At 41.7% G+C, this 27211-nt stretch overlaps 1 protein-coding gene across 1 annotated transcript; it reads right to left on the bottom strand.

Moving 5' to 3' along the window:
* On the bottom strand, positions 1-27211 carry mrap2a (melanocortin 2 receptor accessory protein 2a). The gene is made up of 4 exons (XM_078172002.1): positions 26991-27211; positions 16903-17002; positions 2055-2527; positions 1-1534 (listed from the first exon to the last, which is right to left on the bottom strand). The coding sequence occupies exons 1-3, from the start codon at positions 27109-27111 to the stop codon at positions 2122-2124; spliced, it is 627 nt and encodes a 208-aa protein (XP_078028128.1). The 5' UTR covers positions 27112-27211; the 3' UTR covers positions 1-1534; positions 2055-2121.

Consider the following 27211-nt stretch of genomic DNA (forward strand, 5'->3'; position numbering starts at 1 on the left):
TTCCAAAGAATTATATTTATTCACAAACTAGCAAAGCAAACCAAAACACACAAATTCTAACTAACTATACAAGCTTGGTGTGTGTGTGTGCATGCGTGTGTGTGCGCGTGTTGTGTGTGCGAGAGAGAAAAGAGAAAGACAAAGGCGGGTGTGGTGATCAAAGAGCCGTTTGGCCTACAAAACAAAATGGCTGACAACAGAGAACGACCAAAATGGCCGAATCAAGGCTGGCTTCAGGTCGGGGGAGGTGTTTGCCTGACCGTGTGGTCAGGACAAAGACAAAGGAAAACAAGCGGGAACTCTGAGATGCCTGTTTGGGTGTAGCTCTGGTGAAAGCTTGTTTACTAATGAGTCTATGTCAATGTGGCGTATGTTGCAAACGGTCTGGATTAGTGCAGAGATTGTTTAGTTGGGTGCAAGAATCTGTTTGTGAACAGTATTAGCAAACTAAACACTTAGCTTTGGCGAAGCCAACTAATCAATGACCTAACTGCAAACTATCACAACAATAACTCAATGACAGCATTAAATCACATACAACAAGTTAAACAGTTGCTTAGCCTGTAAAGCTGTGATAAGCTATGCCCAGTTGTTACATTACCGATCCTTGAATGGATGGGAGAAAGAGTCACTTGGTGGTGTACTGCTTTGTTAGCCGGCAGAAGAAGGCTGGGAAGATGGTTCCAGGTGCAGTCTTTGTTGGGTCCTTTGTTCCAAAGGTGAAACTCCAAGGAAGCTGGTCGCTCAGGGTTTAGCAGAGTTAGACGCTGGGTGCTAACTCACTTGGTTCTGGAAAGCTGGTTGCAAACCTTGTGCTTGCCCCAAACCACTAAAGGGAGGGCAATTGATCACAGACTCTCTAACCTGAACTGGAAAGGTAGAGGACCTTTCCAGTTCAGGTTAGGGCAATTGATCACAGGGCAATTGATCACAGACTCTCTAACCTGAACTGGAAAGGTAGAGGACCTTTCCAGTTCAGGTTAGAGAGTCTGTGATCAATTGCCCTCCCTTTAGTGGTTTGGGGCAAGGAGCAAGGGTCTGGGCCTCTGTGCTGTTCCAGGCCCAGCCGGGAAGAGGTGTCAGCTGTTCAACAGCTGGAGCCAGAGAGAGAAAAGGCTTGGAGGGAGCAGAACTTCTACATGCCTGTGACATCACAGAGTCACATGTCACTGTAAAAGTCCTGTCCAATCAAGTTGTGAGACTTGTGTCTCACTGAGGTGTGAGGTGAGACCTCCTGTGGAGATGGGTGTCACCTAGCTCTCTTTGTTTGAAGACAAAGAGCATGCAGAGGAAAAAGCCTTTAAATGTCCAGTGATGATTTTACCAAATGATAAATCATCTGTGGTCCTGTGAATCCCAACAAGTCCAAGTAAACATTTGTGCGAGATTTGAAAAAATTCCCTTAGGGCATTCTTGAGATATCGTGTTCACAACAGTGGGACGGAGGTACGTATGTATGGACAACCCGAAAACTGTCGGCAGTGTAGAGACATAAAAGGCTGCATCCTTGAAGACATGCAGTCAATTAAGCCACCTAAAAAAGAAAGAAAGGGGTTTGCAACAACATAAGCACTCTTGTGTACATTACCAACATACACAGCAGGGAATCCCAGGGACATAAGGCACCTGCACTGAACACAGTTACCAAAAGTATCTTATGGTCTTGCATGAGATGAGAAAGGTGGGGCAGGAGGAGGTATGTCACCCAGATGTTCTTACAGATGGCGAGACAAGTCTCCTAAGGTCAGTAACATGACTGTTGATATTGGATCATAAGGATAGGTAGATGACATCATTTAAGATGAAGACTATAGTGACGGCCTGAGTGAGGTCAGAGTAGATCAGTGGTTCTCAACCAAACACAACAGCTAATTTCACACCATTAAAGACATACAGTCCATAAATAAGGTGGAGGATGAAGTTTTTCTGATGAGCACAGACTTCTGCTTAAGCAAGTCAGTGTCATGTGGGACCAGTCAGTGTTTAAAATGTATGGAAGTGTAAATGCATCATCCATCCACGTTTTGTGAAAATCAAACCAGTACCGTTCTCACCTGAGTTATCACATTTGATGAGTAGCTGCTCTCAGCTCTCCAGGCCTACGGCAAATAACTGTGGTCATTATCGTTCCTGCTGCTCTGATCCTGCCCCCAGCAGCAGGTGGTCCTCCCCTACAGTTGAGCTCTGCTCAGAGTTCACACAGTTAGGAATACTGAAGTGGGCCAGCAAGATGGCTTCTCTCTCAGTCCTATTATCTGTCACTGTTAACTCCTGCAGGAGTGTACCGTCCCCCTCCTCCGCACTGCTGCTGGGCCTCCTGTGGCTGCCTCCTGATGCACCCACACCCACACCAGCAGCAGAGCTCCACAGGGCTCTGGAGCTCATCTGACCCTCCTTGGATACATAGCACTGAAAGAGAGAGCAGGATGAGTCCAGACCAATAGGGTGGGGAGAAGAGGCTCTGTTGTTGAGGTTGGTGTCCATGTAGCCAATCATACGGGGCCGCTTCTCACATGGCTGTCCACTGCTGCTTGCATGAAAAGGAAAAGACAGACAGACACACAGAGAGAATACAGAGCACATTTACTTGAGAATTCATTGTTCTGCAAGGGGTTGAAAAAACAGCAACATCATTAAACATTAAAAGGAACTGTTCTCAATATGGTATCAAATGAAAACAATGTGAAAGGGGTCACATGTAGTGATGAACCGACAGAGAATAACAAGCTGAATCTGCAGCTCCCCTCTGCTCTACAGAGCTTTGTAGTGAATTTCACCTGTTAATTTATCTGCTCACCCACAACATTACTGTTTTAGCTCAGTATCACCACTCTGATTGTGTTGTTTTCGACTGCAGCAGGCACCTGTTTTCAGAAAAATAGAAAGCCCTGTAAACCCACTGAACTTTACCTAGCAAAAAGCAGACAGACACAGTTAGAGACTAGCTGGTGAACACAGTGGAGCATTAAGCAGCTCTAGGGCCAGATATTTCCCTGAGGTGGAGACCAAAAACAGAGTATTGGACTTATGGATAATGGATAATGTTGCTCCCTTTGCGCTAAATTTGTAAATAAGCAGCTGTTTCCAAACAAGTTTACCATGAAAGCTCATTAAGCTCAGAAACAGCTGCATTTGAAGTTATAAGGAATCTTAATAAAGCAAAATTCCCATGCCAAATTCTTGTCAACTTTTACAGTGGAGCAATAGAAAGCATTCTAGCTGGAAACATTGCAACTGGCATGGTTGTGCAACCTTGCAGTGTAGAATGACACTTGAATGAATCTTGAATGATGGCACATCAGATGGTCAGAGGATCATCAGAATTATTACAATTCATTCACAGGTGGACATGGTTATCTGGAGCAAATTTCTTGGCAATCCATTCAGTATTTGTTGAGATATTTTAGCCTGAACCAAGTAGTAAACCATCAGACTGACAGACCAACATTGACAACCCTGGAGCAATGCTCCAAGCCGGCAACAGAAAACAAGTCACAAAAACTTACCATGGTAATCCTTGCCTTCTTTGTTTAAAGAAGGAGCAGAACAATTCAAAGAGGAAGCCATTAGTTGGGACTACACCAAGTGACAACCTCCAGGGATCAAAAATGAAGCCAACACAGAAGTGCCAAAAGCTGAAGTTTCCCTTGAAGTTGGCTCCAAGAGCAAGTCAGCCCCATAGACCTCCATGTTTTGGTCTCTTTACCTAATTTCCCTGTTTGTGACAAATGACATTTTTATGTGTTTTATTACATTTATCAAGGCTTAATGTATTTCATAATTAAGAGTGTGGCTGTTTTGAGTGACAGGCTGTCTGCTAGGTGTAACCTCGGCACTGTAAATTCCAATTTGTCTTGGTTTTGGCTATTGTCAGGATTTTCTTAGGGGGACCATCATCCAAGCACATTAAAGAATAATTTATGTGTTTATAAATGCAGAACTGTATTTTTCAACCAGGATCCTATTTCCCCAGTTGATCAAAGACACTGATGTGGACAACAATTTTTTAAATGAAATTATTGAGCGAGCTGGCAGTGGCTGGCGTCCTGGATTTACTTGTGACTATGTTAATCGGCGACTTTCAGCTAATCTCTTTCAACCAGAAAGAGAATATGTAGCTGTCCACCTGAATGCCTCTTAGTTTGTTCACTGTTTCATTGCCGTGTCAAAACAAAACATGCCTGAGTCATCTTTTGAGTTGTGTTTGAGGAAACATGTCGCATACGATTACCCAGTTACGTTTTGTTCCTTATTTGTTGTGATGGAATATTTTGAAAACAGGAAGGACGCAAGTTGTTTTCCTGTGAAGTTTTGTCAGTAATAAATTTCCTCAGTACAATTTTTAGTCTTTGGAGTCTGAGTTTACATGTGTTACATACAACATTCAGCCTTTCTAAGCCCAAAGGAAAACAGTTTTTAGGGGTTTCGACCTCACTCTGTTGTAGAGAAACAAACTATTAGCCATCACTTAACCCACTGTCATAACACTACAGTTATTGTTCCTAAGGTTTCTTAATTTGTGTCAGCACACAGCCAGCTGTGTCACACATAGACAGCTAGATCAACTTGTGACCACACCGTCCATGCACTTGTAACCGAGTTAATAATTTGGTGATCCCACTTACCATAAAAGCTGTTTTCTGTCATTATGGAAGGTGTACTTAATTTAATCTATTGTCAACTTGTGTCGTTATTATGTTATTTACTGTCTTATTTTTGTTGTTTGTTGAGGTGTATTATGTTACCACAGAGATTTATTATTTTTTTGTGTGTGTACTTGAACGCCACACTGACGTGCCCCTGCTTGCGCCCCGTGCGCTGCTACACTCTGCTGTGTCTGGATTCGTGGTAGGTTGAATTCGCAAAGCTCCGCCAAAAATTACTTTACTTTTTATGCTTAAATGTGTGTTTTATTTGCTTCTGAAAACATGAATTATGTTCTGTGATGATGTTTGGTGCTTGGAGATATACAGTATTTTGAGCAAGTAGGTGTGCGGTTTACTGTGTAGGTAACTTTATTAGCTTGCTATCCGTTAGTCGTTGCTAATCCAGGTGGTGTGGCTATTTAATTTACAGCTTAATGTGTTCTCTGTGGTTCCACTGGGGGTGTGGCAAGGCCAAACACAAATGACAACTTTTTATGTCCATCCTGTTTACCGGCTGAGATCGATACCAAAATGTCAACAAAAAGAAGGGTGCTCAAAGTGCAAAAATTATGGAAAATCAATTTAATATACAAATATATAATGTTAAAGCATTTGTCTCTTTATTTGCAGGAAATAAAGAATACAGAAAAATAAATCTCATCTGAAATAAATCATGTCTGTCCTCAGTTTATTTGAAAGTAGTAAATAATGCTTAAGGAAACAAAAATGCACTGTCATCTCATCTGACAGGGGACTGGTGGGAGGTAACGAGGGGATTACTAAGAAAAATGGTTGCGAGACACTGCATCTCGGACTGCTCTTCCATCCTGCCCATCAGTGGGGTGGTAGGGATGGTCTTCCTCTGGGTCATGTCTCTGTGGCAGGTTGTCGCTCTCCTTTCAATATAGCAATATTGTGGAGCACGACACAGGCCACAATAATGTCACATGCCCTCTCTGGCGTGACCCTGAGCCGACGCAGACACTGGAAGTGGGCCCTGAGAATGCCAATGGTCATCTGAGTTCTTGCTCTAGTTCTGCAGTGAGCCAGGTTGTAGTGTTGCTGTGGTCCAGGCTCAGGGTCCAGGTAAGGGGGTCATCAGAGAGGGCAGGCAGGGGTACTTTCTGTCACCAAGTAGGATACCATTAAACTGTAGGCTGTAAAAATGAGTAGTGGAGGTACACGTTACAGTTTTGAAATTTAAATTCCACAATTATTGAAGGAGGGAAAATCAAATTTTAACTTACCCTGTGCAAATGTATGGCTCAATGTAGAGTCACGATAAATCTGTGAGGCATGGACAGAGCCTGGCCATTTGGCTTCAACATTGGTGATGATGTGAGCTGCATCACATATCACCTTCAGTGCAGACTAATAACCATCATTAGTTGCAGTATATTACACAAAAGGAAGCTTGCAGAGACTTCAAGAGATAGTATAGAGTCAAAATGTTTGTGGCTGCAGTCATTACTTAAAAAAACGGGGGAAAAAAACCCCCAGGGAATCTCACGGATAAATGTATTTGCTGGCTAATCAATTTACTGTAGAGACATTTGCCCAAATTTTAAAAAGTCAAAAAATAAACTTTCTTACAAGACATGTCTTACTCTCATACATGAGAATAAAATAGATTATCTTTTAATTCATGATGTTATTGTGCTTTTGTATGTAATTTATTAACTGAAATGTTATGTTATAATCTGAAATGGCCTTTTTTAATTATGAAGTGAAACTTTTGAAAGACAGTACCTATTGTCGTGTCTACCTGCACACTGATGCTGTGAATTGATTTAGGATTCACATAATCTCCTTCATTCTCAGATGGAGCTATGATGAAGATGTGAGTCCCATCAATGCAGCCAGTTGCACCAGGGAATCCTTAAATATATAAGCACTCATAAATCATTGCATGAGGTATCCACACAAAAACGTAAAACTCAGTTTCCCTCATCTCAGGCTTAACGTACTCAAATTACAAACAGTGCTATTGGTTTCCTTAGGGTACAGAAGGGCACAGACACTTTTCTAAGTATTGCATCATAATTAAGGATGTGAGTGTGAATGGCTAAAAATGGGTTTGTTACCTAAAGACAACACAATACCATAGAGAGTTAAGAATGTGGACAGTGTGGTCACAAGTTGATCTAGCTGTCTATGTGTGACACAGCTGGCTGTGTGCTGACGCAAATTAGGAGACCTTAGGAACAATAACTGTAGTGTTATGTCAGTGGTTTAGTGGGTTAAGTGATGGCTAACAGTTTGTTTTTCCACAACAGAGTGAGTCTGAATCCCTTAAAAACTTTTCCTTTCTTTGAGCTTAGAAAAGCTGAATGTTGTATGTAACACATTAACTCAAACAAACTTGAAAGACCAAAAATTGTATTGAGAAAATTTCTTGGAAATATAGGAGACTATGAACAGTGCTATTGGTTTCCTTAGGTCCCTGGCACATATTTAAAGTATGGCATCATAATTGAGGATATATTGTGTGAGTGTAAACGGCCAAACATGGGTATGTTACCCAAAGACTACATAATTCCATAGAGGGTTAAGTGCAGGGACGGTGTGGTCACAAGCTCATCTGGCTGCCTGTGTATGAGACAGAGCTGGCTGTGTGCTGACGCAAATTGAAAGACTTAAGGTGCGGACACACCCAACCGACACCAAAAAACTAGCAGCGAAGAAAGCCAACTGTTGCGTCGTCTACGTCACGTCACATCGCCCTGTGTCAGTTGCATTTGAACACACTACAAAGACTACATCTGACAGCCAAGTAGCACATACGTTCTGCGCCTACGTGAGAGAGAGCAGAGTGAGAGAGTGGTTTACATCCAGACGGTCCCAGTGTTTCCTCCGCAGGCTCCACTTCACTCAACTTCACTCAGCTGCCCAACTAACCTGCTGCTTCTTCCCACTTTAACATGAATAACAAACCAGGGCTCAGTGCTCCGGTTGGATCCAAACGGAAAGCTGGGGCTAGCTGGGATGCTAGCGGAGGCTAACTGGCTGTGCTTCTCTCCGGTCATGCTGTGGCTAACGCTCCGCTAGCCTCACAGCTAGCCCTGGTTTGTTATTCAGGTTAAAGTGGAAAGAAGCAGCGGGTCTGTCGGGCAGCTGAGTGAAGTGGAGCCTGAGGAGGAAGCACCGCTTAGCCCCGGTTTCACTACAGGCAGATTCACTCGCTACAGGGGCGAGGAATTAAAACCTGAACAGCCAATCAGAGTGATCTCTGTCACCATCAAGCTCCGCCGCTTATTCAACATGCTCCATTGGCCAAACAGCCGCCGCCGCCAGAGAGCCGACGGTGCGGGACACACCGCAAAAACTAGGGCCACAGACGGTCACCGACGGCCCGACTTTGACCGACGGCCAACTGTCGGCTTTGTGTGTCAGGGCCTTTAGGCAAAAGCACTACAGCATACCATAGGTGTTTCGGTGGGCCACACTTCTGTTTTTCATTTCTTTTTCCAACAACGGAGTTCGAATCCCATGTTTTCTATTTTGTGCGTAGAAAGGCTGAATGTTGTATGTAACATGCTGTAATTCAAACAGACTTCAAAGACAAAAAAATTGTATTAAGAAAATTGATTACTGACAAAACTTCACAGGAAAGGCAACTTGCTTCCTTCCTCTTTTCAACATATTCCATCACAACAAACAAGGTACAAAACACGATTGGGTAATTGTACGCAACATGTCTCCTCAAATTTAGCTCTTAAGATGACTCAGGCATGTTTTGTTTTGACACTGTAATGAAACAGTGAACAAACTGAGACGCATTCAGGACGACAGCTACGTATTCTCTTTCTGGTTGAAAACAGCTGTTGTCACTATGACAACCACAGACGCATTCAGCTGAGTCGCCGATTAACATGATCGCAAGTTAATTTCAAAATACCAGGGCAACTGAGCATCGTCACTGTATGTTCATTAAAACTGGTTATTTTTGACAATGCAGCTCAGATTGTTAAACAGGAACCAATGAAGCTGAGGCAGAACTCGTGGTCGGGGACAGAAGGCTGGTGTGTTTACTGGGAGTAGGAGGAGAAAGGCTGGTCTGAGGCAGACAGAGTCGGCAACAGAAGATCAGGCAGGTAAAGAACATAGGAATGTTTTGCATCAAGGTGAAACAGTCTGGCAAAGGGTGAGTGAGCTGCAGAGGCTTATATACTGGGCTGATGAGAGATGAGCTGCACCTGTGCCTGCAGGTGAGCGGAGCTGGGCTAATGAGGTGGGAGTGGTGTAGTGGCCCAGATTGGGACCTGGATGTGGGCCTGGAGGCTCCCGACCTCGTCCACTACGTAGCTTTTTAGCAGTCTTCTGATGTAGGTCTGATATCTTGGAGTCAACTAGATAATACTCAAAGAAACACTGGAGACAGGCAGAGTCTGGTGCAATTGAGTTTAATGTGTTCACAAGCTATAACACATACAACCCGTCGAGTCAAGCTCCGGAGCCAGACTGAAATTTCGCTGCTCTGCGCTCTTCCTTTTATGCTGGTGGAGGGTCTCCACCTTCTTTCTTTAGCCCTTCCTACCCAGGCTAGAATCTATTGGTAGCAGGTCTCCTTGCCTTTGTCCAGACATGTCTAGACATTTCTAATGGTATAATCTTTTCCCTTTGGCCTGGAAATTCTCAACCTTTGCCGTTAGATCCGGGCCTGGGTTCACATTATTTTTAAAAAACCTCATGAAGCTTGGGGACTATCATGTTCTTCAATGTCCCCAACCTTCATGAAATACAATCTTTTAATGTGTTTTTCAATGTGCATCAGATAATATTGAAATACAATCTCTTAATGTGTTTTTCAATGTACCAGATAATACAGGTAATTAGGTGGGTGTGTATCATGCAATACAATCTCTTAATGTGCTTTGGATAATACTTGTACATGTGTGTGTATATCACTTATGCTGAACATAATATAACATCAGCTCCTAGCTTCGTACCGTGAACACTTTATCATCATGAACAACAACACTTTATCACATATGAATACATTCTCAATCGTAGAACATGATAACATACTGATAACATACTGATTATGATAACATACTGATTGTGTAGCTTTTGTCTCTTAATCAACACATGTAGTGCAACATTTTTCTTGTTTAGGTGTTAACTCTTTACACTACAGTGGCTAGCAGGTAGAGTGGAGCAGAGGCGGGGAAAGTGGAAAACTACTGAGGGAGAAGAAGAGTGGAGCTGTGACAGTTATTGTGCAAGCTCTTATACACACTCTTTTCTAATAAGATAATCATCTGTTATTACTACTATAGGGAAGTTTGTGGTGTTACAGCCGCAAAGGTGATAGTGTGATAACAAGAAGCATCAGCAAGATGTGATGAATCTGTAGTATAATGAAAACCTCTGCTGCCTTTTTATCTCTCTGTCCTCGTCCACTTTTAATGCGTATACTCCGTCATTAATAATGGCGGTGTAAAAATTAAAAGGCCTGAGGCTCATTTGAAATCGGGTAAATAACAGTCCATGATATTAATAATCTTTAAGACAACACTGAAATACATTTTCTGTAAACCGCTCCGGTTATTGTACTCTCACCAAATAACACTCTGAGCTGTTCTGCAAAAATAACCATTTTGAATCAACATACAGCGACAATGTTTAGTTGCCCCGTGTGCTTCCATTACAGGAAATGGGGCCCAGGTTAAAAAATGCCAAAGTGGGATAACTCTTAAATAAAAAAGATCACTTTAGTGAGTGTGCGGCTTTCCTTTCATTAATAGCCAGTTTAGCATTGATGTGGTATTTTATGGAGCTTTATCCCTATCTTTATTCAGGATAGTGGTCTATCAGTTTGAGAGTATTATTTATTGATTTCATGCTCAAAAACCCTGCCCTCGCATTCAAATAGCCTCTGCTTGCACTTGGATCTACTCTGTTTCTGCTCAAACTGTGTGCTCGCACTCAGATACAATGTTGCTCGCATTCAGATACAATGTTGCTCGCACTCAGATACAATGTTGCTCGCGCAGATTTCCTGCTCGATCTTCGGCTTTTCTCCTCGTGCTCAAACTGTTTCTGTGCGCTAGCGGAATTTCTGCTCTCAGATTTCTGCCCTGCGCTTGGATTTTTTTGTGTAACAACCCTGTCAAAATCCCCCAACCAATAGAATGCCAGATTTACTGTTGACCAATTAAATGATCCCTGCCTCCTTAGTTTTAGAGCGTCCCGTCCAGGCGGGTACTCTTTAACCGGGTTCATCCACTCCCACCCTCCAGGGGCCGGTTGCACCAACTGGTCTTTACAAAGCCTGGTCGTAACTCCTAAGATGGTCTTTGTTAAGACCAGCTATGCTGGTTTTAGCTGTGCACGTCCATGTGAATGTCCCCGGAATGCCCCACGCGGCCTGCCTAGAGGAGCGCAGTGACGTTAAATGACGCGCCGCTGAATCACCCCATGTGCTTGACAGATGACAATTGACAGTTGACAGCCCCTCTCATCTGTGTTGACAGTTTATTTACAGTTTAAGATTTGAAGAAAACATTAAGGATCAACGAAAAATTTTACCGACACTGAAATTAGAAAATGAATCAAGCTGTACAGCCAGCACAGAGACGTATCACAATTAAGAAAAAACAGTCGGTATGGGCAGAGATAACGGGGCACATCAATACGTGTTCAGACTCTGGCTGCCTTCATACAGAGGCTGACATGAGGAAGAAGTGGAAAGATCTTCTCAGCAAGGCAAAAAATACATCTCCTCCAAAAAAAATCATCCAACTGGCGGGGGTCCTCCCCGAAAACCTCAATTTACAGTGACATCATTGTTGACATATTTGTGGAGGATTCCCCTGCCTGGTGGGAAGGCCGGTGGTAGTGCTGCGTTGCAGCCCAACACAAACTGTAAATCCGGTGACAGCTCTTCAATAAGTTCAAACTGATGTCTCCTACCGAAGTGAAACCTCTCAATCAGCTCCTCGTCATTATATAGGCTATGTCCAATTGCTTCTGTCCCTAATTACCCTCTCCCGTCTAAAAGCCCGCTCATATACAGACGGTGGATGAGACGTGCCATAATCAAGTTGCGCTCTCTGCACTCTAGAGCGCATGAGAGCAGCTTGATAATGACCTTACGCCTGCTCTTGACTAGGCGTAAGATTTACGCCCGGTCTTAGTGAGAAGAAGGCTTATGCCCTGTTGGTGCAACTGGCGTAACTATAAGGTCGGACTTAGAACGCCAAGTTACGACCGACTTAGCTTAAGACCAGACTTAAGACCAGTTGGTGCAACCGGCCCCAGGGCTTTACTAAATGTTATTCCCTTGCTTTCTTTACCACTTTTGGAATAAAGGGACTGTTAATTTAGACATGTGCGTCATATATATATACATATCTATATCTATATATCTATTTATACAGCAGTTAGTTCCGACTGAGGAATTTGATTGGACAAGAGGCATTCCGTGAGTGCTGATATAGAGTATAACATCACTGGGACTTGTAACAGTAAAATCACTCCGCTCACAGGTGTTATAAATATAAATAAACTGTCACACTCGCTACATTGACGCAAACTGACACTATAGCGTTACACCAAGAAGATGGATATTTTCCCCCAAATTACATTTGAATTAAATTATGAGTGGTCGTCAGGAGAGGACGAGGAAAAGGAAAGCCAGGACTCTTCTCTGCAGACCTCATGTGTTTGTGTAACATCAGCCGACCTCGACAAACTGGAGAGGAGCAAAAATGAAGCGAACACGGTCAGGAGTTATCAATGATCATCTGATGAGGTACTGATGAGGATGAGGGAGAGTGGAAGCTGAATCTGGCCGTGCCAACATCCAGGTTTGCCAACGTTTCATCAGCCGAACTGGACGAAGTTACACAGCTGCAGATCAATGTAAATACAAAGTAGTTTGTGAGTTCCTGGCATGTGTGCTGCGTTGCCTGGCAACGGACTGGGGGAACTGTTTTTTTGGGGGGGAGCTACATAACATACTTAAATAATTTATTTCATCACCTTTTGTTAACATTTCCTTACTCAGCATTGCTGTTTAAGCTGTTGTTGAACTGTTGTATAAAAGCAATATCACACTCGAGGTCGTGATGTTGTATCGTCACGTCTGTAATTGTCTTCTATGACCGAATTACAGCTGTAACGATATACAGTAGGCTACGTCACTCCCTCTTGTGTGATATTGCTTAAATATATCTATCTATATCTATATATACATACATATATATATATATAGATAGATAGATAGATAGATAGATAGACAGATAGATATGACGCACGTGTGTAAATTAACAGTCCCTTTATTCCAAAAGTTGTAAAGGAAGCAAGGGAAGAACATTTAATAAAGCCCTGGAGGATGGGAGTGGATGAACCCGGTTAAAGAGTACCCGCCGGACAGGACGCTCTAATACTAAAGCGAGCGTGCCCACAAGGAGGCAGGGATCATTTCATTGGTCAACAGTAAATCTGGCATTCTATTGGTTGGGGGATTTTGACAGGGTTGTTACACAAAAAAACCCAAGTGCAGGGCAGAAAGCTGAGAGCAGAAATTCTACTAGCGCACAGAAACAGTTTGAGCGCGAGGAGAAAAGCTGAAGCTCGAGCAGGAAATCTGTGCGAGCAACATTGTATCTGAATGCGAGCAACATTGTATCTGAATGCAAGCAACATTGTATCTGAGTGCGAGCACACAGTTTGAGCAGAAACAGAGTAGATCCAAGTGCAAGCAGAGGCTATTTGAGTGCGAGGGCAGGGTTTTTGAGCGTGAAATCAATAAATAATGCTCTCAAACTGATAGACCACCCTCTTGAATAAAGATAGGGATAAAGCTCCATAGTATTTAAAATTAAACTATCTTATCTATGAGTGAACACACAGTTTTGAAAAGGACTGTATCAACAGGGGCGCCGCCAGGGATTTTGGGCCCCATGAAAATAATGTTTACTGGGCACAATTTTTGATGCTATTTTACATAAAACTATGCTTTTTCATGGTATTTTTGACTATCATTCCCACATTTGTGAAAAAAGAACAATCTCTTCCTCCACTTTCACATTCCTCCCTGACAAACTTGAAGAGGATCCTGGACCTGGCTCTGTAGAGTGTACGTTATAGGGCTGACCCAAAAAATTCGAAGCTTCAAAGCTTCGTTCGATGGCACGGGATTCGATTGTGAAAAAAAAAAAAAATCGAATATTCGGCCTTTTTTTTATCCCGTTTTTTGGGGGGGCCTTGAACACAACACCATATCCAAAAAGGAAATAGAAAGCCCGACGTGCAATGAATGGAGACCTATTATCCTGCTTGAACACAGACAACTAAATTCTTTCAACAATGTGACTCAAAATAATGATAATAATAATAATAGATTTTATTGATGTAAAAAAATAATATGCTGATGGTGACATTTTCCACCGGTCCGCTGCGCTCTGAGTCTGGTGTCAGTGACACATGCTGCTCTGAGTCGCGCATCTGTCTGCTTGCGCTGCAGTGCGCACTGAGGGTTTTAATTTTTAGTGTTAAATCAAAAGTTTAACACTACTTATCAGCAACCAGAAGTGTTTTTTTCGTTTGTGAATATTTTTATCTTAATTCTAGGGTTGCAAGAAACTACCTTTTCGCTATAATTTGTAAGTTATTAACTTCTTTGGACTTTTTTTTTTCACTCAGCAAAAAAAAAAAAAAAAATATGTTGTTTGCTTGCTCATCCCTAACTAAAATGATCACCTTCTTCTGAACATTAACTTTGTCCCTGGTCTATAAGCTGCTTATAGACCAGGGACAAAGTTAATATTCCATAACTTTCCACCACATGAACCACTAACAAACCCACCTTGCTTTTTGCAATATTGGGTGACATACTGTCGACTCTTTGCTTCTTTCTCCTCTCTTAGCTTCCTTTCTTTCCGTTTTTGGCTACCTGTCTTTTGAGGCATATTGCCGTCTCCGCCTCCTTACCCCGCTGTCTGTGACAAATTATGGTGCACTGCAGCTGATTCAGTTGGACTGAACCATTTTACATAAATAGAGAGGGGGGGCATTAATGTTTCCAAAACAAATAAAGTTATTGTTACCAGTACATTGTAAATAAAATATATTTGTGATTATAAGTTAGTTAATAACTTAGTGTCATATTATTTTTTGTCAGTATTATAATTTTATTAGGGGCCTCTCTGGGCCCCTCTTAATCATGGGCCCCTAGAATCCCTCTCCTTTTCCCCCCTTTTACATCTGCAAACATAACCTGTCTAAACTCTGCATGAGGTCAGTGTTGGCTTAGTAAACAATATATTTCCTCCTCTAGTGGCTTCATTTTTACATCACCATCCAGGTGGCAGAGTACATATTGACTCTCATTCCTGGAGCTCCTAATAAGCCAGCAGGATGATGCCCTCCATCAGCATCAGCTGCACATACACATTTCAATTTTCTACATTTACAGAGCCAAACAGCAGCAGAGATTACAAAGAAAGCCGGGAAGTGTCCGGGTCGGGACACTGGAAGTAGGGAAGGGGCCATTGCCCTTCCATTTCACACCCCTGGCTCACATTTGTTTTAAGTCACAGATTGCTGTGAGCGACTGGAGTGATCAAATCACAAGATGGCCTCTAGTTTGTTTTGCCACTGTTGCATGGAGTAAATCAAAGTACACAAAATGAAACTGAAGTAATTCTGGTAACAATACAAAACTACATTTCCACTGTACATACTTGTATAAGACAGCTATAGAAGTCCAACGGCAATCAACCCTCATTTAGCCACAAGAACTCATCCACATCACACCTTCTGTCCTCTGTTGCAACACACCAGGAGACAATCTTTTTGTATGTCTTCAGCAATCTGGAGAAGCTGTGTCCAGATGACCAGCATTCATTGTATCCAAGAGGGACATCTGGTCATGTGGCTGGTGGTCATAAACTTTTCATCTCCACCAGGAAAACAATTCCTTTAAGGGGTTGAGCAGTGGAGAGTAAAACCCCATTTCCACCGAGATGTCAGGTTCAGTTCAGTTCAGTTCAGTTCAGTACACATTAGAACGGGTATTTTTCCATTTCCATGGTGAAAAGTTGTACCAATAGAACCATTTCATACTTGGGTTACCTAGCACACTGATCTGTAGCAAGTCTTTCATACATTAGTGAACTACCATATAACTATAAAATGAAAGGGTGTTTTCTTCATCTTTACCAGTTAACAGCAGCTAGAAACTGAGAAAAATATAATTTAATACACTGTGCTATTCAAAGGCTACCGCATGCAGCTAACGTCAACTTTTAAGGTGGAATGTTTTCTTGCCTGTTACTCAATGCATGAGTTGAGGCCACAAATCTATCAACACTCTTCAGATGTCAATATGACAACTTTGATCATTCTATTTGGTTTTATTTTCTCTTGCATGACATATGCTTTGTTGACTATTGGATCTGCAAGCACTTTAAAAATGGATGTGAATTTCAATCGGTTTATGTTAACTGCAAATGTTCTATTTTGTCATTTTTAGATAAATGTGCTGGAGAGTTGTTGTTGTTGTTGTTGTTCACACCTGCTCTTACTCGACAAGGATTCAGTGCACAAACCTGTTTTTTTTTTTAAATATCCCATTGAGACAGACTCTCACTCCAACCTGTCCTTTTTGGTTCTGACAATGTTGGTGTGCAAACCCATTCCGTGGACGAAAAAGAAATGAAAATAGGCACTCAGTGTCCCAAAATATCTTTTTAGGTATGTTTTGAATGTAAATTTCACAGTACTGACAATAGCATGCAAACATAATGAAGTGTAAATACACAGAGTTTTGGTGGTGGTTGAGTTTGAGCAAGAACAGGTCATACATTTTGACTAATGTGGTGATTGAATGCATTTTGTCAAAGCAATAAAAAGGGATCCACACTTAAGTCCACTGTGAGATCTGTTGTGCTGACTGTGGAGTTTTGAAAAGGTGAACTCATAGAGAGCAATTTAAGTTAGCCATTGTGATAAACTGTAAATCTACATGTGTGCTCTTTGAGCTATACAATATTTTTACATCCATCACACACCAAACATCTGCTGGTCTTGCTGTGAGTCCTTGACAATTCATAAAGTCTGAAAAATAGAGACCTTCTCATAATGCTAGTCTTCCATATTATTATTTGATACCATTGTTTCTGCTTGAGATTTCATATCTTTGTGATGACATTCTCTCAGTTGGAATTGTTACCATATTTTACTCTACTGTATTAGGTGTTTTGGTAATACTTTGAATTTAACAGTGGTGACTGTTGCAGTGACTCACTCAGGATGTGGAGCTCCAGTCTTGGTCAGAAGCGTGAGGAGGAAAAACATAAAGATGACAAAGACAGCCAGGCCGACCCAGAAGCCAATCACTATAGAGTCTATAAGATTAAAAGAAACAAAAAAAGATGCAGGATATGATCCCTGGTGACAGTGGTGATAAATTGACTCAGTGTTCTGACAACACAACCTCATTACAAAACTCATACTCGTAGTAACCATGATACAATGGTTTGAAAGAGATGATACACACATATTAAATGAAATCAATATCCTGCAGCAGTTACAGTCATATATTGAGAGGTAATCACATAGCTTGCACCCCAGACACAACAGACATTTTCCCTCAGGATAGTGATAGGAAGTGAAATACCACATTGTGTGCATAAATTCACGCAGATACACTAGAGAACATGTAATGAAATAAGATAAGCTTCTTCCTCAGGGGACCATTAATATTCACAACAAATTTCAAGTCAGCCATTGGATGTTTTGTAATCAAAGCTGACAGTCTGATCTGATGGTAGAGCTTTTCTTAAATTGAGTGTCCAAAATGGGAAGGGTTCTTCCTCTGGGGAGTTTAAACATGCTCTATATATATATGTATATATATATATATATATATATATATATATATATATATGTATATAGAATATATATATACAGTACAGGCCAAAAGTTTGGACACACCTTCTCATTCAATGTGTTTTCTTTATTTTCATGACTATTTACATTGTAGATTCTCACTGAAGGCATCAAAACTATGAATGAACACATGTGGAGTTACGTACTTAACAAAAAAAGGTGAAATAACTGAAAACATGTTTTATATTCTAGTTTCTTCAAAATAGCCACCCTTTGCTCTGATTACTGCTTTGCACACTCTTGGCATTCTCTCCATGAGCTTCAAGAGGTAGTCACCTGAAATGGTTTCCACTTCACAGGTGTGCCTTATCAGGGTTAATTAGTGGAATTTCTTGCTTTATCAATGGGGTTGGGACCATCAGTTGTGTTGTGCAGAAGTCAGGTTAATACACAGCCGACAGCCCTATTGGACAACTGTTAAAATTCATATTATGGCAAGAACCAATCAGCTAACTAAAGAAAAACAAGTGGCCATCATTACTTTAAGAAATGAAGGTCAGTCAGTCCGGAAAATTGCAAAAACTTTAAATGTGTCCCCAAGTGGAGTCGCAAAAACCATCAAGCGCTACAACCAAACTGGCACACATGAGGACCGACCCAGGAAAGGAAGACCAAGAGTCACCTCTGCTTCTGAGGATAAGTTCATCCGAGTCACCAGCCTCAGAAATCGCAAGTTAACAGCAGCTCAGATCAGAGACCAGATGAATGCCACACAGAGTTCTAGCAGCAGACCCATCTCTAGAACAACTGTTAAGAGGAGACTGCGCGAATCAGGCCTTCATGGTCAAATAGCTGCTAGGAAACCACTGCTAAGGAGAGGCAACAAGCAGAAGAGATTTGTTTGGGCCAAGAAACACAAGGAATGGACATTAGACCAGTGGAAATCTGTGCTTTGGTCTGATGAGTCCAAATTTGAGATCTTTGGTTCCAACCGCCGTGTCTTTGTGAGACGCAGAAAAGGTGAACGGATGGATTCCACATGCCTGGTTCCCACTGTGAAGCATGGAGGAGGAGGTGTGATGGTGTGGGGGTGTTTTGCTGGTGACACTGTTGGGGATTTATTCAAAATTGAAGGCACACTCAACCAGCATGGCTACCACAGCATCCTGCAGCGACATGCCATCCCATCCCATCCGGTTTGCGTTTAGTTGGACGATCATTTATTTTTCAACAGGACAATGACCCCAAACACACCTCCAGGCTGTGTAAGGGCTATTTGACCAAGAAGGAGAGTGATGGAGTGCTGCGGCAGATGACCTGGCCTCCACAGTCACCGGACCTGAACCCAATCGAGATGGTTTGGGGTGAGCTGGACCGCAGAGTGAAGGCAAAGGGGCCAACAAGTGCTAAACACCTCTGGGAACTCCTTCAAGACTGTTGGAAAACCATTTCAGGTGACTACCTCTTGAAGCTCATGGAGAGAATGCCAAGAGTGTGCAAAGCAGTAATCAGAGCAAAGGGTGGCTATTTTGAAGAAACTAGAATATAAAACATGTTTTCAGTTATTTCACCTTTTTTTGTTAAGTACATAACTCCACATGTGTTCATTCATAGTTTTGATGCCTTCAGTGAGAATCTACAATGTAAATAGTCATGAAAATAAAGAAAACGCATTGAATGAGAAGGTGTGTCCAAACTTTTGGCCTGTACTGTATATACCATAATACCTTCCTGAAATGTCACATGACGGTATTAGTATTTGTTGCTGTTCTACCCACCTCCCATAAGTTTGATAAATAAACAATATAGTCTCACAAAATGTCAAGAAAGTTAATATTCCTAAACCCATTTTCCTTATTAAATAAAGAATCCAGGGCGACACGGGGGTGTGGTGGTTAGCACTCTCGCCTCACAGCAAGAGGGTTGCCGGTTCGATCCCGGGTGTGGGAGCCCTTCTGTGCAGAGTTTGCATGTTCTTCCCGTGTCAAAGTGGGTTCTCTCCGGGCACTCTGGCTTCCTCCCACAGTCCAAAGACATGCAGATTGGGTACTAGGTTAATTGATAACTCTAAATTGTCCGTAGGTGTGACTGTGAGTGTGAATGGTTGTTTGTCTCTATGTGTCAGCCCTGCGATAGTCTGGCGACCTGTTCAGGTTGTACCCTGCCTCTCGCCCGATGTCAGCTGGGATAGGCTCCAGCCCCCCCGCGACCCTCAAGAGGATGAAGCGGTTAGAAGATGAATGAAATAAAGAATCCAAGTTTCTCTCTTTCACCAAACTGAGATTAATATTAGCTTTATTGCCTTGTTAACTCACAGTAAAACACTTTCATGCTCAACATAACAAAATAAAACTCTCATCTTAGTTAGCCTTGGTAGTCGTATAGTTAGTAAATTTTTCCAACAATCACCATCTCTGGCCTGGTAAAAATAAACCCTTAATTCACAGAGTTAGATGTGAAAATATGTTGTTTCCCCCTGCAGTCTCTCTCTGCTGCTGTGGCTGTAACAGTCCTGTCATGTTATCCCCACCACTCGCAGTCACGTGTTTGTCTGCTCAGCTGCTTGTTCCACCAGACTGACCTCTGGTGGCACGTGCTGTGCACTACATTTATTTTATGATATTTTGATGGCTGGCGTATTGCGGTAAGCGAGTTGTGTCATTTCTGGTGTTTCTGTGACAGCGTCTCTGTACTGCTCTGGTGGATTCTACTAGCCTGCTTTCTCACTTCAGTTGCTTTAACGTTGCTTTAACGTCTACTTCAAGTCTTAACCCACACTGGTTCTGTTTAACCACTTATAGCTCTCCTTCTTTCTGCGACTTTCTCGCTAATCTCTTAGCTGTTGTTTGCACGTTACTAGCCTTGGTAGCTACATTAGCTTTACAGTTAGCGATGGCTTCTCCCTCTGCTCTTTCTTGCTCGGTGTGCCAAATGTTCAGTTATGCCTCTGCCTCCTTTAGCGACAGTGGTAATTGTAATAAGTGTAGCTTATTTGCTGCATTGGAGGCGAGGCTTAGTGAATTAGAAGCGCGGCTCCGCACCATGGAAAACCATTCAGTAGCTGCGGTAGTTAGCCAGCCCCCTGTAGCCGGTGCGGAGCCACATAGCATAGCCTTAGCCTCTGCTAGCGGTCCTTCGGTAACTCCCGTTCAGCCAGGAGGTTGGGTTACGGTTCGCCAGAAGCATAGCTCCAAGCCGAAGCCCACGGCTCCCCACCAGCCTGTTCACGTTTCCAACCACTTTTCCCCACTCAGCGACCCCACCCGCTGAGGATAAAACTCTGGTTATTGGCAGCTCTATTCTGAGAAACGTGAAGTTAGCAACACCAGCGGCCATAGTCAAATGTATCCCTGGGGCCAGAGCGGGCGACATTGAATCAAATTTAAAACTGCTGGCTAAAGCTAAATGTAGATTCAGTAAGATTGTTATTCACGTCGGCGGCAATGACACCCGGTTACGCCAGTCGGAGGTCACTAAAATTAATATTGCCTCGGTGTGTGAATATGCAAAAACGATGTCGGACTCCGTAGTTTTCTCTGGACCCCTCCCAAATCTGACCAGTGATGACATGTTTAGCCACATGTCATCATTTAATCGCTGGCTGTCCAGGTAGTGTACAGCAAACGATGTGGGTTTCGTTAATAATTGGCAAACTTTCTGGGGAAAACCTGGTCTTATTAGGAGAGATGGCATTCATCCCACTTTGGATGGAGCTGCTCTCATTTCTAGGAACCTGGCAAACTTTATTAGTAATTTAAATCCCTGACAACCCAGAGTTGAGATCAGAACTCAGAGTCGCAGCCCTATACGCCTCTCTGAGCTTCTAGTTCAGTTACCCAGCCATAGTTTTCATAGTTTTATACAAACGGTGTCTGTCCCCCGACCACCTAAATTATTTAAATCTAAAATTAAACAAAGAGGAGTTGTGCATAATAACCTCATAAAAATTAAAACCTCTTCTGTGACAGAAAGACAAAACAGGAGAATTAAATGCGGACTGTTAAATATCAGGTCTCTATCGTCTAAAGCAGTGTTAGTAAACGAATTAATATCAGATAATCATATTGATTTACTCAGTCTCACTGAGACCTGGCTGTGTCAAGATGAATATGTTAGTCTTAATGAGTCCACTCCTCCCAGTCATAATAGTAGCCACATTCCTCGAAGCAGCGGCCGAGGAGGGGGAGTTGCAGCCATTTTTAACTCTAGTCTGTTAATCAGCCCTAAACCTAATCTAGATTATAGTTCATTTGAAAGCCTCGTTCTTAGTCTTTTACATCCGACCTGGAAAACCTCGCAGCCACTTTTATTTGTTATAGTGTACCGTGCTCCTGGCCCGTATTCTGAATTTGAGTTTTTATCCAGTTTAGTTCTTAAATCAGATAAAGTTATTATTCTAGGCGATTTTAACATTCATGTCGACGTTGATGACTCCCTGGCTACTGCGTTTATCTCATTATTAGACTCCATTGGCTTCAGTCAGGGTGTACATGAACCCACTCATTGTTTTAACCATACCCTTGATCTAGTTCTGACGTATGGAATTGAAATTGATAACCTAAAAGTCTTTCCACAGAATCCCTCGCTATCGGATCATTATCTGATTACTTTTGATTTCTTTTTACTCGATTACACGCCACTCAGCAACAGTTACTATACTAGATGTTTATCAGATAGTGCTGTCGCAAAATTTAAGGAAATGATTACTCCGTCGTTAAATTCAATACCAAGTCCCTCAGTAACAGAGGTTTCCTGTACCGACTTTAACCTCTCCCGAATTGATCATTTTGTTGATAGCACCGTAGGCTCGCTGCTAACAACACTTGACTCTGTAGCTCCTCTTAAAAAGACGTTAAAAAAGCAAAGAAAGTTCGCTCCTTGGTATAACTCTCAAACCCATGAGTTAAAACAAATATCGCGAAAATTTGAAAGGAATTGGCGATTAACCAAACTGGAAGAATCTCGTTTAATCTGGACAGACAGTCTCAAAACTTATAAGAGGGGCCTCCGCAATGCCAGAGCAAACTATTACTCAGCATTAATAGAAGACAATAAGAACAACCCCAGGTTTCTTTTCAGCACTGTAGCCAGGCTGACTGAGAGTCAAAGCTCTGTTGAGCCTTGTATTCCTTTAGCCCTTAGCAGGAATGATTTTATGAGCTTTTTTAATGACAAAATTCTAACTATTAGAGACAAAATTCATGACCTCCTGTCCTCAGATAGTACCTATCTAACCTCAAACACAGCTGTAAAACCTAATATACATTTAGATTGCTTCTCCCCAACTTCTCTTCAAGAATTGACCGCAGTGATTTCTTCATCTAAATCATCAACGTGTCTCTTAGACCCCATCCCAAATAGGCTACTTAAGTCTTTCCTTTAGTTAACACTTATATATTAGATATGATCAATCTATCCTTATTAACAGGCTATGTACCACAGTCTTTTAAGGTAGCTGTAATTAAACCTCTACTAAAAAAGTCCACCCTGGATCCAGAGGTGTTAGCCAACTATAGACCAATATCTAATCTTCCCTTTCTGTCAAAGATCCTTGAGAAAGTAGTCGCAGACCAGCTGTGTGATTTTCTCCATGATAATAATTTATTTGAGGAATTTCAGTCAGGATTTAGAGTGCATCATAGCACTGAGACAGCACTAGTTAAAATTACAAATGACCTTCTGATTGCTTCAGACAAAGGACTCGTCTCTGTACTTGTTTTATTAGATCTTAGTGCGGCGTTTGACACAATTGACCATCAAATTCTACTGCAGAGACTGGATCACTTAATTGGCCTAAAAGGTTCTGCACTAAGCTGGTTTAAATCTTATTTATCTGATCGCTTTCAGTTTGTTGACGTTCATAATGAATCATCTTACGTACCAAAGTTTGTTTTGGAGTTCCGCAAGGTTCTGTGCTTGGACCAATCCTATTTACTCTATATATGCTTCCTTTAGGTAACATCATTAGAAATCACTCTATAAATTTCCATTGTTATGCGGATGATACACAGTTGTATTTATCGATGAAGCCAGAAGAAAGTAATCAATTAACTAAACTCCATAACTGCCTTAAAGACATAAAAACTTGGATGAGCACCAATTTCCTGATGTTAAATTCAGACAAAACTGAAGTTATTGTTCTTGGCCCCAAACAACTCAGAGACTCTTTATCTGATGACATAGTTTCTCTAGATGGCATTGCTCTGGCCTCTACCACTACCGTAAGAAACCTCTGAGTAATATTTGATCAAGATTTGTCTTTTAATTCTCATTTAAAACAAACCTCACGGACTGCATTTTTTCATCTGCATAATATTGCGAAAATTAGGCCTATCCTGACCCGAAAAGATGCAGAAAAATTGGTCCACACTTTTGTTACCTCAAGGCTGGATTACTGTAACTCTCTATTATCAGGTAGCTCTAGTAAGTCCTTAAAAACTCTCCAGCTAATTCAGAATGCAGCAGCACGTGTACTAACAGGAACTAAGAAATGAGATCATATTTCTCCTGTTTTAGCTTCTCTGCACTGGCTCCCTGTAAAATCCAGAATTGAATTTAAAATCCTACTGTTAACTTATAAAGCTCTAAATGGTCAAGCTCCGTCATATCTTAGAGAGCTCATAGTGCCATATTATCCCACCAGAACACTGCGCTCTGAGAACGCAGGGTTACTCGTGGTCCCTAAAGTCTCCAAAAGTAGATCAGGAGCCAGAGCCTTAAGCTATCAGGCTCCTCTCCTGTGGAATCATCTTCCTGTTATGGTCCGGGAGGCAGTCACCGTCTCCACATTTAAGACTAGACTTAAGACTTTCCTCTTTGATAAAGCTTATAGTTAGGGCTGGCTCAGGCTTGCCCTGTACCAGCCCCTAGTTAGGCTGACTTAGGCCTAGTCTGCCGGAGGACCCCCTATAATACACCGGGCACCTTCTCTCCTTCTCTCTCTCTCTCTCTCTCTCTCTCTCTCTCTCTCTGTCGTATTCTATTACTGCATCTTGCTAACTTGGCCATTCTGGATGTCACTAACTCGGCTTCTTCTCCGGAGCCTTTGTGCTCCACTGACTCTCAGATTAACTCATATCGCAGCGGTGCCTGGACAGCATGACGTGTGTGGTTGTGCTGCTGCCGTGGTCCTGCCAGATGCCTCCTGCTGCTGCTGCCGTCATTAGTCATTAGTCATACTTCTACTGTTATTATACACATATGACTATTGTCACACATGTATACTGCCAGATATTAATACATACTTTCAACATATTGTACCACAGTAGCCAGAACTATAACTATAATATTATTACTTTCAATAATGTTGTTGTAAGCTACTGTCATTACCTGCATCTCTCTCTCTCTCTCTCTCTCTCTCTCTCTCTCTTTCTGTCTCATTGTGTCATACGGAATACTGTTAATTTATTATGCTGATCTGTTCTGTACAACATCTATTGCACATCTGTCCGTCCTGGAAGAGGGATCCCTCCTCAGTTGCTCTTCCTGAGGTTTCTACTGTTTTTTTCCCTTTAAAGGGTTTTTTTGGGGGGAGTTTTTCCTTATCCGCTGTGAGGGTCATAAGGACAGAGGGATGTCGTATGCTGTAAAGCCCTGTGAGGCAAATTGTGATTTGTGATATTGGACTTTATAAATAAAATTGATTGATTGATTGAAATTGATTGATATAATACATCCTAATAGGGCATCTCAGCATCAGTTTAATAGAAAGGGGAGCATCTGTATTTTTAACAATATTGAAAATCATACTGTCAGGATTTCCAAATACCATGGTATACTTTAATACTGTGATACAAACCAAGCCCAGTGTCATTCATCTTAATCTAAGGGCAAAAGTGCAACAAGTGGATGTTGAGATTTTTATTAAGACCAAAGTGTTGGATGAATGAATGGATGGACAGCCAGTTAGGCAAAGCACTGCAGATATGGAAAGTAATGGACAGGGTCATGAATAAACATGTCACTGTAAATTGTGTTTGACAATGTGTTCCATCTTTAACAACTTAGAATTTCACATGCTTTCAAGGGAATGCATTATATATCTCTCAAACATTCAGGATAACTGATTCAGTCAGTGCAGTAGTGGTTGAACTCCTGCAATGTAATTGTAGGTGGTTCATATTAAGTTCATTCTGGACCTCAGGTTCCAAACACAAATGAACCATTTATTAAGCAAACATAGACAAGAAGACCTTAAAGTGCTCAGACAAAATGAAAGTGTTTACAATGCCATGACAACTAGCAAAGTTCATATGCTGATATAGCTTGTGATGTGACCAATTCCCAAAACATCTGCTCAGTGACAGTGGTGGAGGAAATATTTAGATCCTTTACTCAAAAGTAAAGTACTGCAGTGTAAGAATACTGCATTACAAGTAAAGGCCCTGCTTTAAAAGTGTCTCTTTAATAAAAGTATGAGTATTATCAGCAAAATACACACTGGTAAGGTTTAGGCATTAAAAACTACTTGGTTTGGGAAAGATCTTTCAGCCCTAACTCTAACCACCAAGGTGGGATCTACGAATTAACAGAGAAAAAACACATATTGATGGGGGAACACATTTCGATACAACACTGGTCCTGTTTATTTCTTTATTATTATTATTATGATTATCAATGTTATTATGCCTCTGCACCAGCAATAGCCATGGCTAGAAGCATTATGTTTTTGGGTTGTTCCTTTCTTGTGAATGTGGCATCTCAAGAACACCTTAAGGGAATTTCTTCAAATTTGGCACAAACGTCTGCATTGATTTAACAATGCAACTGAATAGATTCTGGCGGTCAAAGGTCATATTTCAAGGTCATCTTGACCTGTCTCCTTCTCATGAACACAATATCTCAAGAACATCTTGAGGGAATTTCCTCAAATTTGGCACAAACATCCACTTAGATTCAAGAATGAACTGATTAGATTTGATGGTCAAAAATCACTGTGACCTCACAAAACCAGTTTTTGGCCATAACTCAAGGATTCATATGCTAATTATGACAAAATTCACACAAGTGTCTACTAGGATAAAATGATGAAGTGATGACATTTTATATACAATAGGTCAAAGGCCAACTTTACTGTGACATTTTTTTGGACATTCCACAGCAGCATATCCCAGAAACAGAAGGGGGGACGTTTGTTAGATACTGAATTGGCGACACTAATCTTGTAACTGTGCTGATTGTATAGGTCTTCTGTGCTGCTGAGGGGAAGATGTGTGCGAAACATCCATGTTTTCACAGACATGGATGTAAATGGTAAGAGAAACTTGACTGGTTCACAGAGGCATATAACAATGAGGTGGTAATTCTAGTTATTGTTATGACTATGATGATGATGATGATGATGATTATTATTATTATTATTATTATTACAATGGTCATCTAAGTGAGGAAACATGGTTGCCGCTAAAATTCCAGAGATGACATAACAGTAGGTTATGGCAGTGAGATGACAAAGGTAACTTTCACTTCAGTTTTACAGAGAGGTACAAACAAACGGCTACTCACAGCGGTGTGCCTTGAGTCCTTCAAAAGATACTGGCTCCTCGTCATCATAATATTCATATCTCCATTCATAGTCCGGGACTGGAGACGCACCGGTGCCATTTGGACTGTCAGCACCTGACATCTCAGAGAAAAAGATAGAGTTGGGTACCAGACTGAGCTACAGACAGTTTCCTCTGAGGCTCTGAGATTCCTCCAAGCATCTGACTCACATCTCGCATCGT

Source organism: Epinephelus lanceolatus, chromosome 10 (assembly GCF_041903045.1).
Source record: "Epinephelus lanceolatus isolate andai-2023 chromosome 10, ASM4190304v1, whole genome shotgun sequence".
NCBI classification, from domain to species: domain Eukaryota; kingdom Metazoa; phylum Chordata; class Actinopteri; order Perciformes; family Serranidae; genus Epinephelus; species Epinephelus lanceolatus.